Below are 15,486 nucleotides of genomic sequence, written 5' to 3' on the forward strand. Positions count from 1 at the left end.
AATCTACATTGGTGCGATTGGAACATTGGTGAGTTTTTAATTTCTGACCATTTCCAAGAACACAAAACCAAAAACCAGACCAATCTTAATTTGCATTGAAATTTTGTTTTAAATAGGCTATTCAGCTCCTGAATCAATATCAAGCTGTGACGATTGGCCAGATGGACCAGGCAATTTTCAAATAACCAGAATTGGTGACCTGTACTTCCGTCTTTCAATTAAAAAAGGGAAAACATCTACAACGAGTTTACCAAGCTATCAAAACATTGGTGAATTTTTAATTTCTTATCGCTTGCAAGATAAAACATTGCAAAACCAAAAAACACACCATGTTTTACCTTGTTATCTTTTTAGTAGCTGCGAAGAAGTGTGGCGTAAACAGTTTCAGTACTTTCAAAAAGGCAAATAATTTTAGTGGGAATATGAATATTTCTTGTCTCGGTTCGTTATTCTATTTGGTATTCAACCCTCCAAGTGATCAATTGCACAGCCTACTCTGTTCGTTATATCCATTATAGATATAATTTAGATCGATTTTCTAATTTTTTTAAAAAACTTGATATGATGTAGTGATGCCCTAGTAATAGATTGATAAATGGTTCAAAGTAGCACTACGACACTTTGATGGTGTGAACAGGAGGTCAATAATAGACGTCCGTAGAGTTTATTCACTAGCCTTTTCACGCATGCTGGCTGCGTACTAATGAGTTGTAACATCATGTTATTCTATAGATGTTGACAAGTACATTTTATAAACACAGGTGCAGTTCTTCCAGCTGAAGTTGTTTGGTTGTCGTCGAGCGGTGTACAGAAAGTGGAACGACGTGGCAGCTCAAAACGAAGATATTGTGTAGCATCTTAATTCGTATAAGGTACGTAGTTTAGTTTGTATCTTATTTAGAGCAAGTTATAGTCACATATTTCACAGTTATTCGCAGTCAATTTTTGCCTGTGTTAGTCTTTGTTATGCTCGTCCCTTGATCCGAGAGATCTTCTTGGTTTCTCTAGTCCCAACCTCCCTCTCCCACGTGGCTCCCTCCATAAACTGAATTGACTAAGCTCGCCCTGGTTTGTTTTAGTATCCATTCTGTGAGTTACCCATGCCCTCTGACTTGGAACAGGCCAGAGATTGTTTCAGGGTTCAATCTTTGAGTTAGCCGTGCCCTGACTTGAATCAGCCCCCGAATCAGCCTCCGAATCAGCCCACACGTGTGATTGTATGGGCTCAGTGGCGGATCTAGGGGTAGTGCGAAGGGGTCCGCTGCACCCGTTTTTGTTTTTGTTTTTTTCACCGTTTTTCTTACGATTGACTGATTAGTATAAGTAATAAGATGATTTCGAGTTCAATTTGGAATTAATTTGCACGAGTTTGTTTTTCCGTAATTGCGTGAGGCCGTATGTCAAACGAGTATATACGAATTTTATCTTCTTCGAGTGTTGAAAAGATCTCTCACGAGTGAGCGTAGCGTATTTTTGAATAGCCATCGCAATGGTGTTATTTTCACACGTGAAAATATCATGTTATTTTCAGATGTGAAAATATCAATTTTTCGAAATAGAGAAAGATAGATATTTCTGATAATTCATTGGTAATTATATAATAAAATTAAATAAGGTGAGACAAGTTTTATAATTTGTATTCAAACGAAGAGCACTTATGTAGTAAAAGCAAAGAAGCGGAAAATCTGGAACCCGTTTTGAAAAATCCAGGATCCGCCAATGGGGCTCTTGTACGAGTGTTTACACCATATAATAAATATCTTATTAACCTCGTTTGCTCGTTCCGTACCGAGTTTTATCTCATAGATACTGAGATTTACACACGGAGATCTACTTTAGTAAATTCTCGTTCGTGTGCTGAATTTAGCCAATGAGAAAGGCGAACGATGTTTTTCACTAGTGAAAAAATACCGTTCGTACAATCAGAAACAAGATCGACGAAGCCTCACTGTGTCAACAAACTGGCGCCTTTGCAACTTGAGCGAAAATGGCTTCAGAAAGCTCCAGATTTGTGTCACTCGACAATTCAGTAGAGTCGTTTATTCAAGAACAAGAAAATACAAATACTGTGAAAAAGACGACAAGAGATGTTTCCTTGTTAACCAAGTTTCTTCAAACTAAAGGTGAAACTCGCAGCGAGATAGCCGACATTCCTCCTGCCGAGCTGAATGAACTTCTCAGTGAGTTTTTCGTGTGTGTACGAACCAAAGAAGGCCAAGAGTACGAACCGTCGTCGCTACGAGGGATGTTGTCTAGTTTTGAAAGACATCTTAAACCAAAGTCCTATCCAAACAGCATTATCAATGATCTTGTGTTTGAAAAAACGCGAAAAACACTATCCTCCAAGCAGAAACAGCTAAAGAAACTAGGGAAGGGAAACAAACCTAACGCTTCCGTCGCCATTACAGATGACGAAATTAAGATATTATACGACAAAGGACAGCTTGGTTTATCAAGTCCAGAAACGATTTTGAATACCGTTTGGCTCAATAACTCTCTTCGTTTTGGCCTAAGAGGAGTAGAAGAGCACCACAATATGCGCTGGGGTGATGTAAAACTGTGCAAAAATGACAGCGGCACTGAATACTTGGAGTTCAACGAACGCCAAAACAAAAGACGCACTGGCATGAACCCACGCGATGTGAGACTCTTTCCACCTAAAATGTTTTCGGCTGATGGGAGCGAAAGGGATCCAGTGGCAGTCTACAAAACCTTTGCTATGAAAAGACCTCAAAAGATGAGAAGTCCAGATGCTCCATTTTACATCGCTGTCAACAATATAAAATCAAAGTCCCTTGATAAATTCTGGTTCAAGAACAATGCAGTCGGCGTCAATAAACTTGGAAGTCTCATGAAAGAAATGACAAGAAAAGCAGGATTGAATAATGATAAGCTTCGCAACCATATTGCTAGGAAAACAATGATTCAAACTCTAAGCGAAAACAACGTGCCGCCAACTCAAATTGCTCAACTGTCTGGGCATAAAAACCTAAAAAGTACTTGAGAATTACAGTCATCTAAGTACGACAGCAGATGGAAATGTCCCATATGCTCACAAATATTAGTACTACGTGTACTAGTGTCACTCCATTCACCCAAAGTACAAACACATCAACTTCAAATGTTCAAGAAGTTTCTCCTGTCATGAACTCTGGACAACGAGCTGCATGGCATTGTTTTCAAACGCCGTAATTCATGGAGGACAATTTTCAGTTACAATAAACGCTGTAAATCAGTCACCACCACTTACTCCGCTCTACGAAAACCCTCCAAAGCAGCGGAAAAGAATAAGAATTCAAAGTGATTCTGATGATTAGTAATTTCTATCACTAAGGTAGCCACAGTATGCATTTTTTTATTCAAATTGTCAGTTAACTTAAATATTTCAAGATTTATATATTTCATTCTGTAAACAAGCATGCTGTTTTTGTGTCTTAAAAAATGACCAGATCTATTTCAATTGTCAAACTTTCTGACTTGAATTTGTAAACTATATGTAATATAAAACAAAATTAAATTCAGTTTATTTATTAAAACCCTTTTTTTAGTGCAGTAGTGCCCAAGTTTTTGATTGTTCGTTTTTAGTCAATAAGCTTATCAGTCAATATGGTCGCCTGGCCTGTAGACCAACAACTATATTAGTTTTATTGTTAGAAGTTTTGATCTTTGAAATCTCAGTATCTATGAGATAAATAAATTACAGAATGGAAAATGCTTGTACGTTTTTTATGCACTCGTTAATGCGTATCAGAAAACTCACTCGTTCGCTACGCTCACTCGTTCGTTTTCTGATACTTCTCAACTCGTGCATAAAAGCCGTACGCGCGCATTTTCCATTAAGTAATCTCTATATAGTTTAAGTTATGATTCCTCGTTTTTCCAACTTTTTTTTATGGCCCAAGTGCCTAACGTAGCTTACATAACTTACGGTACGGACCTCGCACTCGGTTAATTAGAGCTATATTTTACATATTATCCTCTTTCTCAAATAAATAAAATAAGGACAAAAGCTAACGAATCACATGCATGAGTGGCGTAGCTATAGCAGTAATGCACCCACCTCTCACGTAATTCCTGGGTCTCAGGTTCAATCCCTATACCGCTGCATCACATGTGAATTGAGCTTGTTTTAATGGTTTTTCTCCTGGTTCTCTGGGTTTTTTTCCCCTCTGTAAAACCTAACAAGCTAAATTCAAATTGTATTTGTTCATCAGCCCAGATGTTGTACAATAAAACTTTTTAACGATATATTCATACACAGGAATGAAGATTCTACGTTGGATATTGATTGCAATCCTATGGTCACGTGTCTTGCAGTTAAATGGATTTATGGGTGGTAAAAATATAAACTTGAAGCTATCTTTATTTATTGTCTCTGTATTGTGACATAAATACTCTGTGAGCTGTAGAGCACTCGCATAAGTACTAAGGATGTTTCATTATCTCGTGCTCTTTAGAGATTCTACTTCATGCGTTTATTGGAACAGCGGTATTAACTATATTCAAGGCAAACGTGCCCCAAGGACTCGAAGCACGAAGGAAACTAATGACGATGATGATCTACAGCTCCCAACGAGTTCATATTACAATACAGAGACATGCCGCGTTTTATATTTTTAGGAATGAAAAAAACATTTCACTTCACAAATATCTTCAAGCAAAACTAATTGATCAAAGTGTATCGTGTATCATGATTTGGTTGTTAATCGTTCTACATTCTGCCACATGAGTTATCAACTCGATCTCAGAGTGATCATTTTAACAATATTAAAAAAGACTCGTTTTGATTTAAAGTAAAGTCTTGTGGTCTTTTCCATCTAATATTATTCCGGTCTATTCATCCGTCTTCCTAACGAGTTTCAATAGCAATATCTGAGGACCAGTGGCAAGCGAATTATAAGTTGACTTATGATAACATAGAGCAGTTTTCGTATGACTGTGAAAAGCTCACGGCACGAACACGGTCCGTGACACGGCAAGGGATACGCCAGACCAATCACGTTGCAAGAGAATTCACCTTCCATCCAATCAAATACCCAGAAAACGGCATAAACACGGCGCGGACACGGCCAAGGTCACGGCAAATTGCTCGAGAAAAAAATTCAGCCAATTTAAATTCTAGAAAGCATAACGTTCACGGCACGGCACTGAGCTTTTCACAGCCATACGAAAACTGCTCCGTCTTTAACTTTTTTTAAGGTTTTTTTTTTTTTTTTGATTTAAAAAGTTATCAGGGGATCCGATAAAACGCAACGTAAACGCCGTACAAGTGGTGGTGGTAGTTTAAGTAGTGATGGTAGTGGAAGTAGTGGTGGTATGCAGGGTGGTAGCGGAGGTATTCAAACGACCCCACCACCTCTCCCTAAAGGTATGAGATTGTTTATTAACATTGCTATGGGCAACATAAGCAGAAGAGCCGTAGTTCTCCCAAAAGGATTTAATTCCTGAACTTGTCGGTGGGTGTTCTGGAACACGAGGGAAAACTACGAGAGCCCTCTCCCCTCCTTCTTCTCCTTCTTCTCTTTCAACCCTTCCCCTAATTTGCCACTACTGCGCAGAAGCATAACTATTAAAATGGACTTTTTTTGAAAGTATTATACAAATCTCATTGCGTTTGTTTTTGCTTAGAAGTAGTAGCAGTTCAAGGTATTCGTCTAACTGGAGGGTCGACACCTAATCATGGTTATGTAGAAGTTAAACTCAAGGGTCGTTGGGGCAAGATTTGTGCTAGATACTGGACCGTTAGAGAATCAAGAATAGCATGTAATATGCTCGGCATGACTGGTAAACCAAGTCCATGGTCTCCACCATTGATAGCAAACCTGTCAACCATTCTGACTCTAACGAAGTGCCACGGCAATGAAGCTTCGCTTGCAGACTGTCAACTCGAAGATCCACAACGAGAATACTGTCATACGTTTTTAATTAGGGGTGTTTCATGTGGGAATCCTACAGGTAAAAACAAACGTGTTGTCATGCACACTTGTAGATACTATAGTATACTTCACAAATCTTTGAGTGTTTTCATATGGTTATGTAAGACATCAGTACGAGATGTTCTCATCTTTATCGTTTTCCATTTTTGTAATATTCAGTTCGCGTTGCTTTCGTGAAAACCATTGGCAATGAATTGCAAGATCAAAACCATCATGTTTTATCCACATCTGCCCAACCTATTACGACAAGTAAACAAACATCAACAAAGGTAAAAAAATTAACTCTCTACTATTCATTAAAAAATACTATCGCGAATTGTAATTTTCACAGGATGAAATGGTGTGTTTAAATAACTTTAAATTCACTTAAATCTGTATATTAATCAAACTTAAATCTCCTTAAAGTAAAGACTAATATAGGAAAAAGTTAGCTGGAAGCGACATTGGTTAGTCTATGTCTAGTTTATGTAAGTAAAATAAAGATGCAGCTCTAAGCTATCTTAAAAAATAATTTGAATTTGAAAGAAAAAATATGAAATATAACAGTAGGAATGATGGAAGCCTAAGAATGATGGAAAACTAGGAGTTATGTATCGAGCTAGGCTCTCATTAAAGGCACAGAGAGTTGTAAGAGCTTTTAAATGCACGATATCTAAATATATATATATATATATACAGCCATTTGCATAAATTATGGCCGCTTCCAATGTATATACGAGTATATCAAAAGCATATCAAAAATTATGGGATAGCCTCCCTTATATTTTTTTTCGAGTTGTCTATCACTAGGGCTTTCTGAAAAAAATATCAGGAATGATATCCCGCCGTGTCTGATATACTTGTATTTATATTTGAAACGGCCATAATTTTTGCAAATGGCTATATATATATATATATATATATATAAAAGAAATCTGTGAATCAATTTTCCGTATATATGTAATGTTTAATAAACGAGCAGGAGTGTTTTATCGGGTATAAAACACGAGGCGCAGCCGAGTGGTTTTAGACCCGATAAACCACGATCTGCGAGATTATTGAACGGCTTAGAAAACTTATGATGTTTGTTCTCATTGTGTACCGATTTTTTTACGAAATGAACCAAGTTTGATAGAGAAAATCCAAGTTAAAGTTTATGCAAATGAAGACGAATCTTTATCGGATATAAAATCACCTTCATGGTCATGATTTCTAGTGTGTTTTCTTCATGAATTATTAATGAGTTTTCTAAATATATATATACACTCAATTGCAGAAACGTTGTAGTATACATTTATGCATTTATACAAATATCTAATGAGATGCATAATGCAAAATAACCATTTTCAACTGATTTATAATCTGTACGATCTAATAGACAAGAAAAAAATATTTTTGACAGTCATTGAATGAAACAAACAATAAATAAAGCGATTTTTCTGTTTTGCATATCATTAAATATACTGAATAAATTAGATATATGTATAAATGTATACTACAACGTTTCTGCAATCGAGTGTATATATATATATATTACTTTAACTTTAAGTGTAAAGCCTGTCTTTTTGGTCACAAAGATCCTTTACTCTGGATACGCATCCGCAAGATGTCTTTGAAACTTCAAGTTGAACTTAAAATCTCATTCAACGTGTAATTAAATAAGTTGTGCTTTACTGTAGTTTGATGTTGATAGGCCAGGAACGCGACAATGTGAGCAAATATATGCCGTAAATCCTAAATAAGGTAGCGTATTAGCACAAGTTATATATCTACTGCAATCATATGACTTAGATATTTACCTCACCTTTTCGAAAATCTACTGTAAAACTACTACTGGAAAATCTTCTGTCAAGGCAAGCCGGCTTTCAACTACCTTGCAGTTCTATTTTCTGTGGTTAAGTCAAGGGCGGATCTAGCCAAACTTTTAGGGGGGGGCTAATTGAGTTTAGGGTGGCTAAATGAGTTGGGGGGGGGGCTGATTGAGTTTCTTCCGTCAACACAACGGAAAACAATAAAAAAGCATGTAATTCTTCAGTTTTTTTATGCTGAAGGAGGGCTTTAGCCCACTTTTGCCCCTCCTGGATCCGCCCTTGTATGTTAGATTTCGAAACCTCCTAGTCTACATCCCGTATATATATATATATAATATCTATTTTGAACTCTTCTTCATAAACTCGGACTTGTTTTAAAACGCAGTCAGCAGTCCTCAATTCTCGAAACCTATTGTCAGCAAGCCCTATAAAGTGCTAGCACAATATGCTGCTAAGAACCCACGCATTCGGAGTTCAGCAGCTTGATTACGAAAAGAAAAGACCGCTGTACCACGAATAAAATATTTCAATTTCCTTTCAATGTCTTTAAAAAACGCGCATAGAGAAAAAAAGTAGCATTTTGCCGTAGTTTGGGACGGCTTCTAATCCAAACAAGAAACATGCTTGGCGGACTTGGCGGGAATTGTCGAAGTCCGCGCGCATTGTTGTGGCTTATCGGATTTCATTTCATGTACTTTTATCACGAGCACAGGGCATGGCTCAATTAATCTGCTCATATGATTGGCTTAAAAATCCAATCCAAGAGCGCTAGGACAGACGGATTGGGTCATATATCAGTGTGTTTGTTTCACTTATTCGTATTCGTATATATGTTTGTTTCTAAATAGATACTAATTAGGGCTCACTTTATTATCTTAAAAGTATGCGTCCTTTCCAACCAACGGTCTTTCTGTTTTGAATCAGCAGTACTTACCGCTGCACTATCCGTGCCAAGCAGTGCCGGCGTCGCTTAATTTCTTTAATAAGTTAATCAAATTTACCTTCAGTACAGTAAAATAGACTGGGGTAGGTTAGAAAGAGCGGTTCTTTTGTGCTCTTTCCGGTCTACTGAGATATTCCAATTATTTGGGCATGTACTAGGGCAATTTGTTTACACAGCGATGACAGATATGCAAAACGAAGCCCGAACCACGGTTGGCTTTATAATAGTCTAGTTCGTAATACGAAGCTGTCGCGATGAAAGACCCGCGCGATAACAGGCCCGTTTGTGCCTTAGTATCATTGCTACATATTTTAAACCCGATCGCTCAGTTGGTTGACCATATATGGGAATGTAAAGAAACCTTGACAGTGAACACCCTCAATGTCCATGCCTTACTACTTACTAACTTTCATGGTAGTAACTACTTTTCATTATCATGCATAGTCATAGAATGGAACTATATAAATCATTATACGTGACAATAGAGAAAAAGAAATTTTAATGAACATGATTTGTAGGTCCATAATCAGACGAGTCTCCACAAAACCATCTCACCAAAACATTGGAATCTAACAACAACTAAGGTGAGATTGCTTTCTCTAGCTTAGTCTTTTTTCAATAATCATGAAGAATGAATATGCGCCGATTCTGAGAAAATACTTTGTTATTGATTTGCAGGTTGAAAATCAGACGAGTCTCCACACAACCGTCTCACCTCCAAGTTCGAATCTAACAACAACTAAGGTGAGATTGCTTTCTCTAGCTTAGTCTTTTTTCAATAATCATGAAGAATGAATATGCGCCGATTCTGAGAAAATACTTTGTCATTGATTTGCAGGTTGAAAATCAGACGAGTCTCCACACAACCGTCTCACCTCCAAGTTCGAATCTAACAACAATTAAGGTGAGATTACTTTCTCTAGCTTAGTAGTCTTTTTTCAATAATCATAAAGAATTGAATATGCGTCGATTCTGAGAAAACACTTTGTTAATGATTTGCAGGTTGAAAATCAGACGAGTCTCCACACGACCGTCTCACCTCCAACTATGAATCTAACAACAAATCAACTAAGATGAAATTACTTTCTCTATATTCGCTTGTAGTCTTTTGTCATTTAACGTAGGAGGGGCATTTTAAGGGAGGTCGACTCTGAGAAAACACTTTGTTAATGATTTGCAGGTTGAAAATCAGACGAGTCTCCACACAACCGTCTCACCTCCAACTATGAACCTTACAACAACTAAGGTGAGATTACTTTATCTATCTTTTCTTATAGTCATTTTATAATGAACATTGAACTTGCCTATTCTGAGAAAACACTTTGTTAATGATTTGCAGGTTGCAAATCAGACGAGTCTCCGCACAACCGTCTCACCTCCAAGTTTGAATCTAACAGCAACTAAGGTGAGATTACTTTCTCTATATTTTCTTATAGTCATTTTATATTGAACAATGAACTTGCCTATTCTGAGAAAACACTTTGTTAATGAGTTGCAGGTTGAAAATCAGACGAATCTCTACACAACCGTCTCAACTCCACCTTTGAATCTAACAACAACTAAGGTGAGATTACTTTCTCTATCTTTTCTTATAGTCATTTTAGCGGAGCTCCCGCGCATCCGAGGGCCCGCGCGCGCGGAGTACCATACTTAAGAAAAAATGGTAAACCATCGAGATGATTTTTCATGGTTTGGCTGACGTCACTTCCGTCCGTCCGTCCGTCCGCGTACACAACACAGGAATCCTCTTGATGTTAAAGCAAAAGTACTCACAAATGCGGCTCTCAAATGCACAGCAAAAAATCGCTTTAGGACAAGTTATAGACCAAAAACAATTTTAAAAAACTTTCATGTAGTCAAAGATGAATCAAGAGGTGTTATTCAAGAATTCAGGTGTTTGTTTTTTAGCAAACAATCGTATATATATATATATTTTTTTTTTTCACAAGCATTTTTCTCGACAAATCAAAGACTTTTCTCTCAAAACGTTTAATATTAATTTCTATAGATAAGCTTAATTTATTTTAATGCTGGAGAGGAAATATAACACGAAGAGCACATTACAACGAATATTCGTCCTTTATTTAGCTTTGTAAATCTTTAACAATTCGGTTGTTTTTAACCAACTATATATCGTATGTTTTTCGTTCAAGAAAAATGCAGCTTTGTTCGCCTCCTATCGCGGGGTCCCATCGGCAAAACAAAGAAGACTTTCATTCAATAATTTTATATCTTTCTACAGATAATTTATTTAATTATTGAATGAAATATAAATTTACACCAAATATTCAAGTATGATTATAAAAATGAGCTTAAATTTGTGTTGTTGAGAGATGTTATTATATAGAGCAAGACTTTCACTTTAAAAAGCTAAAAAATATTCCAAAACGCCAATTTACTGACAAGAAATTCGTCATTTTGTATTTTGCATTGCCTTTTGCATTATTTTCTATTTTGTCTCAGTTGTTCTTGTCAAGTTTAACTGAATATAAACTTCGTCTCGTTCTGTAAAAGATGTAATTAAGTAAGTATATTTTCTGCTCACCTTAACCAGTTTTCAGGTCTGTTTTTTAGTCTTGATTTGTCCTAAATCTCCAGATTTTCGATTTCAATGAAAGACATCCGAGGTAAATTTCTCTAAGCTTGATATTGTATTGGATTATCTGTAGCTATCTTTCGTTTTTCTTAAGTAAAAGAGATTCAAAGCCAAAAACTGTCGGCCTTGGAAAACGTTGTCGAAGAATCTACCAAGAACAAAACTAGCCCCTGGGGGTGGTGGTGAGTTGTGTACAAAATTCCTAAGTGGGAGAGTATACTCGCGCAAAACAAACAAACAAACAAACAAACAATGTAGTGTATTTCGATTTGATTTCACTGCATGGTTTTTATTATGCGAGAAATTATCTTCATCTCGAATAAAAAATAATTGAAGATTTTTTCCCCGATCTTATTTTTACCCTACAGTTTCATTCAAATTGTTCTCTCTATGACTTTCGTATCGGGAGCTCCGCTTTTAGGCAGTATCTAAATATATTATAATGAACATTGAACTTGCCTATTCTGAGAAAACACTTTGTTAATGATTTGCAGGTTGAAAATCAGACGAGTCTCTACACAGCCGTCTCAACTCCACCTTCGAATCTAACAACAAATAAGGTGAGGTTACTTTATCAATCTCTGCTTAAAGCAATCTTTCTTTTCAAGGAAGAAATAACAGTCCGATTTTTTTTAATATTCTAACAAAATATTTCGTTAATGATTTGCAGAATCAATATCAGACGAATCTTTTTCAAAAGATTGCATATTCTCTGCAACCAAATCCGCGAATCTCAAAGAATCACCCTCGTTATGATTCCCGAGTTCATAACCACGCAGATAGAAAGTTAACATCGACAAACGCTAAGGTGGTATATCGAGATTAAATTTCTTTAACGTTTGATTAATAGTATTGTTACATTTTTAAGAAAACTTTAACTACTGAGTTCAACGGTGATGTGATGTGCTCTTTATTTTTAGGAATCAAGTCCCTGGATACAACGACGTTTAAAAAGAAGCGTCTACATTTATACTGTGACATTAAATCGTAGCTGCCATGCCAACAACGACAGTCAACGTTACATAAAACCGATTGTAATCGTGTACGACTCGAATTCTGGGCGCAGCATCGAGTGTACTGTTACCATGGATACAATAAACGAGCAAATAGCGACGTGTGGCGTTGAATTCAAAACGAATACTATTAAAATTTGTTCATCAGATAAGAGTGTAATTTTGGAGTTGTGCAGTGAACCAGATGTATCGGCTTTCGGTAAGACGCCTCTAAATTCCCACTTGACCCGTCCACCCGTCCATCCGTCCACCCGTCCATTTACCTCAGTAAGTCATTTGATACGAATCCCTATATTTATGCCTTGCAGACAACTTCACTAACATACGAGGAGTTTTGTTTGAATTATGGAACAAGTATATGTTGTCTAAAACAACCCCGTTTTTAAAGAATAATGAGGTGTTTCGTGGTAATCCCAATATATCCAGTGTTTTGCCAACCTTTGCTATTCCTGGATTTTCGGGTGTCTTAAACTACAGTCTACGAGGAAAAGGTTATATTATGGTAAGGATTATTTAAGAAAAACTGGACTAAATTAGCGTTGAATAATTACAATTAAACGCTTTCCTTGAAGTTTGGTTGATTCATCAGGCTTCATTGCTTAGAACATCTGCAAGAATCTTTTGGCCATTGAACAAAACTATCTTAATTTTTCAGGTCAATACCTCAGGACTTTACTTCATCTCAGCTTCATGTGGCGATGAATGTGAAATATGGTTAGGAAAAGCCGAAGAACCAGGACTGAAAGATGAGATGGAGAGATACGATGAGGAGTTGTTGATTAAAATCGAATCACCTACGTATCCCATCAGATACAAATTGTAAGGAAACGCTGAGCATTCTTTTTTCTGTTTATTAATTTAAATTGTATGGTTTTTAAAATTTTTAGCCTTACTTTTCCAGGAGCAAAAGCCAATACAAACATCGAAACTTCAGCAAATGTCATTTATATCACATGGAAGTTTACATGCGACAGAGGGTCAACCAGGATTATCTCACTGTAGTCACAAGGTTACCCGGCCAAAACAATATCCAGCTTTTCCCCCAGGAGTACCTGTACTGGATGAGACCAGGCAAGTGCTGGTTTTTATGACGCTATTTCAGGTGCCCATTACCTGGACCGTACAATCGTCTAGTACCCCTATCTCGAGTTATCATTCTCTTGTACTGGTTATTCTTTAGATTCGCAATGAACGAAGAGCAATACTCTGTCATTAATTCCTCATGTTAATGCCACCAAAATGGCGGCTATAGCTTCGTTCTTTATTTCTCGAGGATTGAAAAGCCTTTCTAAATATCTATAGGACGATTCATGAGGCGAATGCTCCGTGTTATTGGCTCCTGGCAAAGCAAAACATTTGCAAGGTTTTTTCCATTCTGATCTATCATGAATATTCATTATTAATTATCAAGCAAATTATCATGTCAATTGAACAACAGGTTCTAGAGTTCTGGAGTTTCACTTAACTAACAACATCAGTAGAAAGATTGCACTTGGTTCGGAAATCACCTTTGAAGGTAATTAAAGTCGCCAATAGCTAGCCATTCCGAGGTTGAGGGAGAAAACTGGGTCGAGATGTCATTGCAGCGCATTGTGGGGCTTTTAAGGGACATATATTTAAGATGTTGGCTATTTCGTCCCCTAAAACAGCCCCAAATTGCATTGCAATGCCAACTCGATCCAGTTTTTCCTAAATCCTAATTATCAATTATAATATATATATTCTATCCTAAGTATTAGATCCCTGTTTTAGCGTCAGTAAATTAGCCAGAATAGTCAGTGAATACGACTTGCGAACAGAGGTTAATTATATAATTATTTGTTAAAATGAATACATTATATAAAATGTATATAATAATATAATATTCTTTCCAATTGAAAAATTAATAGTATAAGAGAATATATCAATGGGATTATGTTGAAGAAAGATTACCGTACTAATAGATCATTATATCATCCCTCATTTTGTCAAGAGTATACTATCTTCTAGTTCTTACAGTGATCGGCGGTCATTACGAAATTTATCATTACTCCACTCCACAGCTGTCTACAAATTCTGCTGCAAAGGTATTCTCTGTCCTTCCTGCCCCCTGGTATTAAAGCTAGAAGCGTTTAAGCAGACTATAATGGTGAACAGGAGCCTAGAAATGACCTGTGAAGAACACAAAATGAGACACAAAATCGAGGCGGTCGTTCAACCAGGCAACTACAGTATTTATGTAAGAATATGTTTTGTTGAATTATTTAAACGTCGACAGCTATGAAGTTGCAATCAGAATTTTTTTAAACTTGGCATAAACATACCCCAGCATTGCTCTTGTTCAAAAAATGAAAATAAAAAATATAATGGGGATCACCGAATTTATTTTTTTGCTAAACGCTGAGGAAATATAGTATTTATCGAGGAAAAATCGTGCACTATAGAGTAACTTAAGAGATCAAAGAAACGCTTCGAAAACAATCAAAAACCTCAAAGAAATGCACAATTTTCTTTAATATTTACAAATTTTGTAGGTTTTGGTAGCATTTTGATTTTAATACAGAGTAAAATAGGGGTCACCGAATTGGTTTCCAAGATATTTTGCCGTAAACTAATTGGAAAATGGGTTTTCTTGATATTTTCCCCATTCTAATGACGTCATTGCGATGAGCGCGCGCGCACTAAACTCATGCGAAGAAAGGCTGCGAGCGAATAATGCTAGCCAACGTCCTAAAAGTGTAGATTTTTATACAAAAATTATTTAATAAATATTAATCTATGGCATAGATCATCTATGATTTTCTGGCTGACGACACACATTGGAGAAGAAAAAGAACTATCGCAGAGTCCATACAAGTTTCTGGTAAGAAATTTGGCTTTAACCTAAATCTTTAATGGATTATTTAATCTATTAATCTATTATTATTTATTGATTCTGTTGCAGATTCTACAAAACTTCAGTGCTCTTTTGGCGATGGAAGATGTCCTGGATGGATCGTTACGTCACAAGACACTTCATGCCTGTGGAGTTTAGAAAAGCGAGGAAAAATGGAAGACAAAATTATCTTTGGAGGTAAGAGTTTTTAATTTATTTGTTATCATTATTATTATTATTTTGTTTAAAAAGAACCGCTAACAAATATAATTTATTGCTATGAGGTTATTGTCAGAATCTTCGATATCACGGGGGAAAAAAACAACAACAACAACAACAAGCAAACTTATTAAA

General features: G+C 36.4%; 1 protein-coding gene and 1 pseudogene across 1 annotated transcript; both read left to right on the plus strand.

Moving 5' to 3' along the window:
• The first annotated feature begins 1,987 nt into the window (after positions 1 to 1,987).
• Positions 1,988 to 3,440, plus strand: LOC116303207 (uncharacterized protein KIAA1958 homolog; annotated as a pseudogene).
• Positions 3,441 to 12,636: 9,196 nt separating this feature from the next.
• Positions 12,637 to 13,369, plus strand: LOC148904611 (uncharacterized). The gene is made up of 3 exons (XM_089025028.1): positions 12,637 to 12,780; positions 12,934 to 13,097; positions 13,180 to 13,369. Exons 1-3 carry the CDS (start codon positions 12,637 to 12,639, stop codon positions 13,367 to 13,369), a joined length of 498 nt encoding a protein of 165 aa, XP_088881154.1.
• The last annotated feature ends 2,117 nt before the right edge of the window (positions 13,370 to 15,486 follow it).

Source organism: Actinia tenebrosa, unplaced genomic scaffold (assembly GCF_029948245.1).
Source record: "Actinia tenebrosa isolate PJP-AT-01 unplaced genomic scaffold, QUT_ActTen_1.0 PGA_scaffold9__36_contigs__length_13948895, whole genome shotgun sequence".
NCBI lineage: Eukaryota > Metazoa > Cnidaria > Anthozoa > Actiniaria > Actiniidae > Actinia > Actinia tenebrosa.

Coding starts and splice junctions, on each gene's coding strand:
- LOC148904611 (XM_089025028.1), top strand. CDS start 12,637: ATGTTGTCTAAAACAACCCCGTTTTTAAAGAATAATGAGGTGTTTCGT. Junction 12,781..12,933: donor GAGGAAAAGGTTATATTATG/GTAAGGATTATT, acceptor TTAATTTTTCAG/GTCAATACCTCAGGACTTTA. Junction 13,098..13,179: donor TATCCCATCAGATACAAATT/GTAAGGAAACGC, acceptor TTACTTTTCCAG/GAGCAAAAGCCAATACAAAC.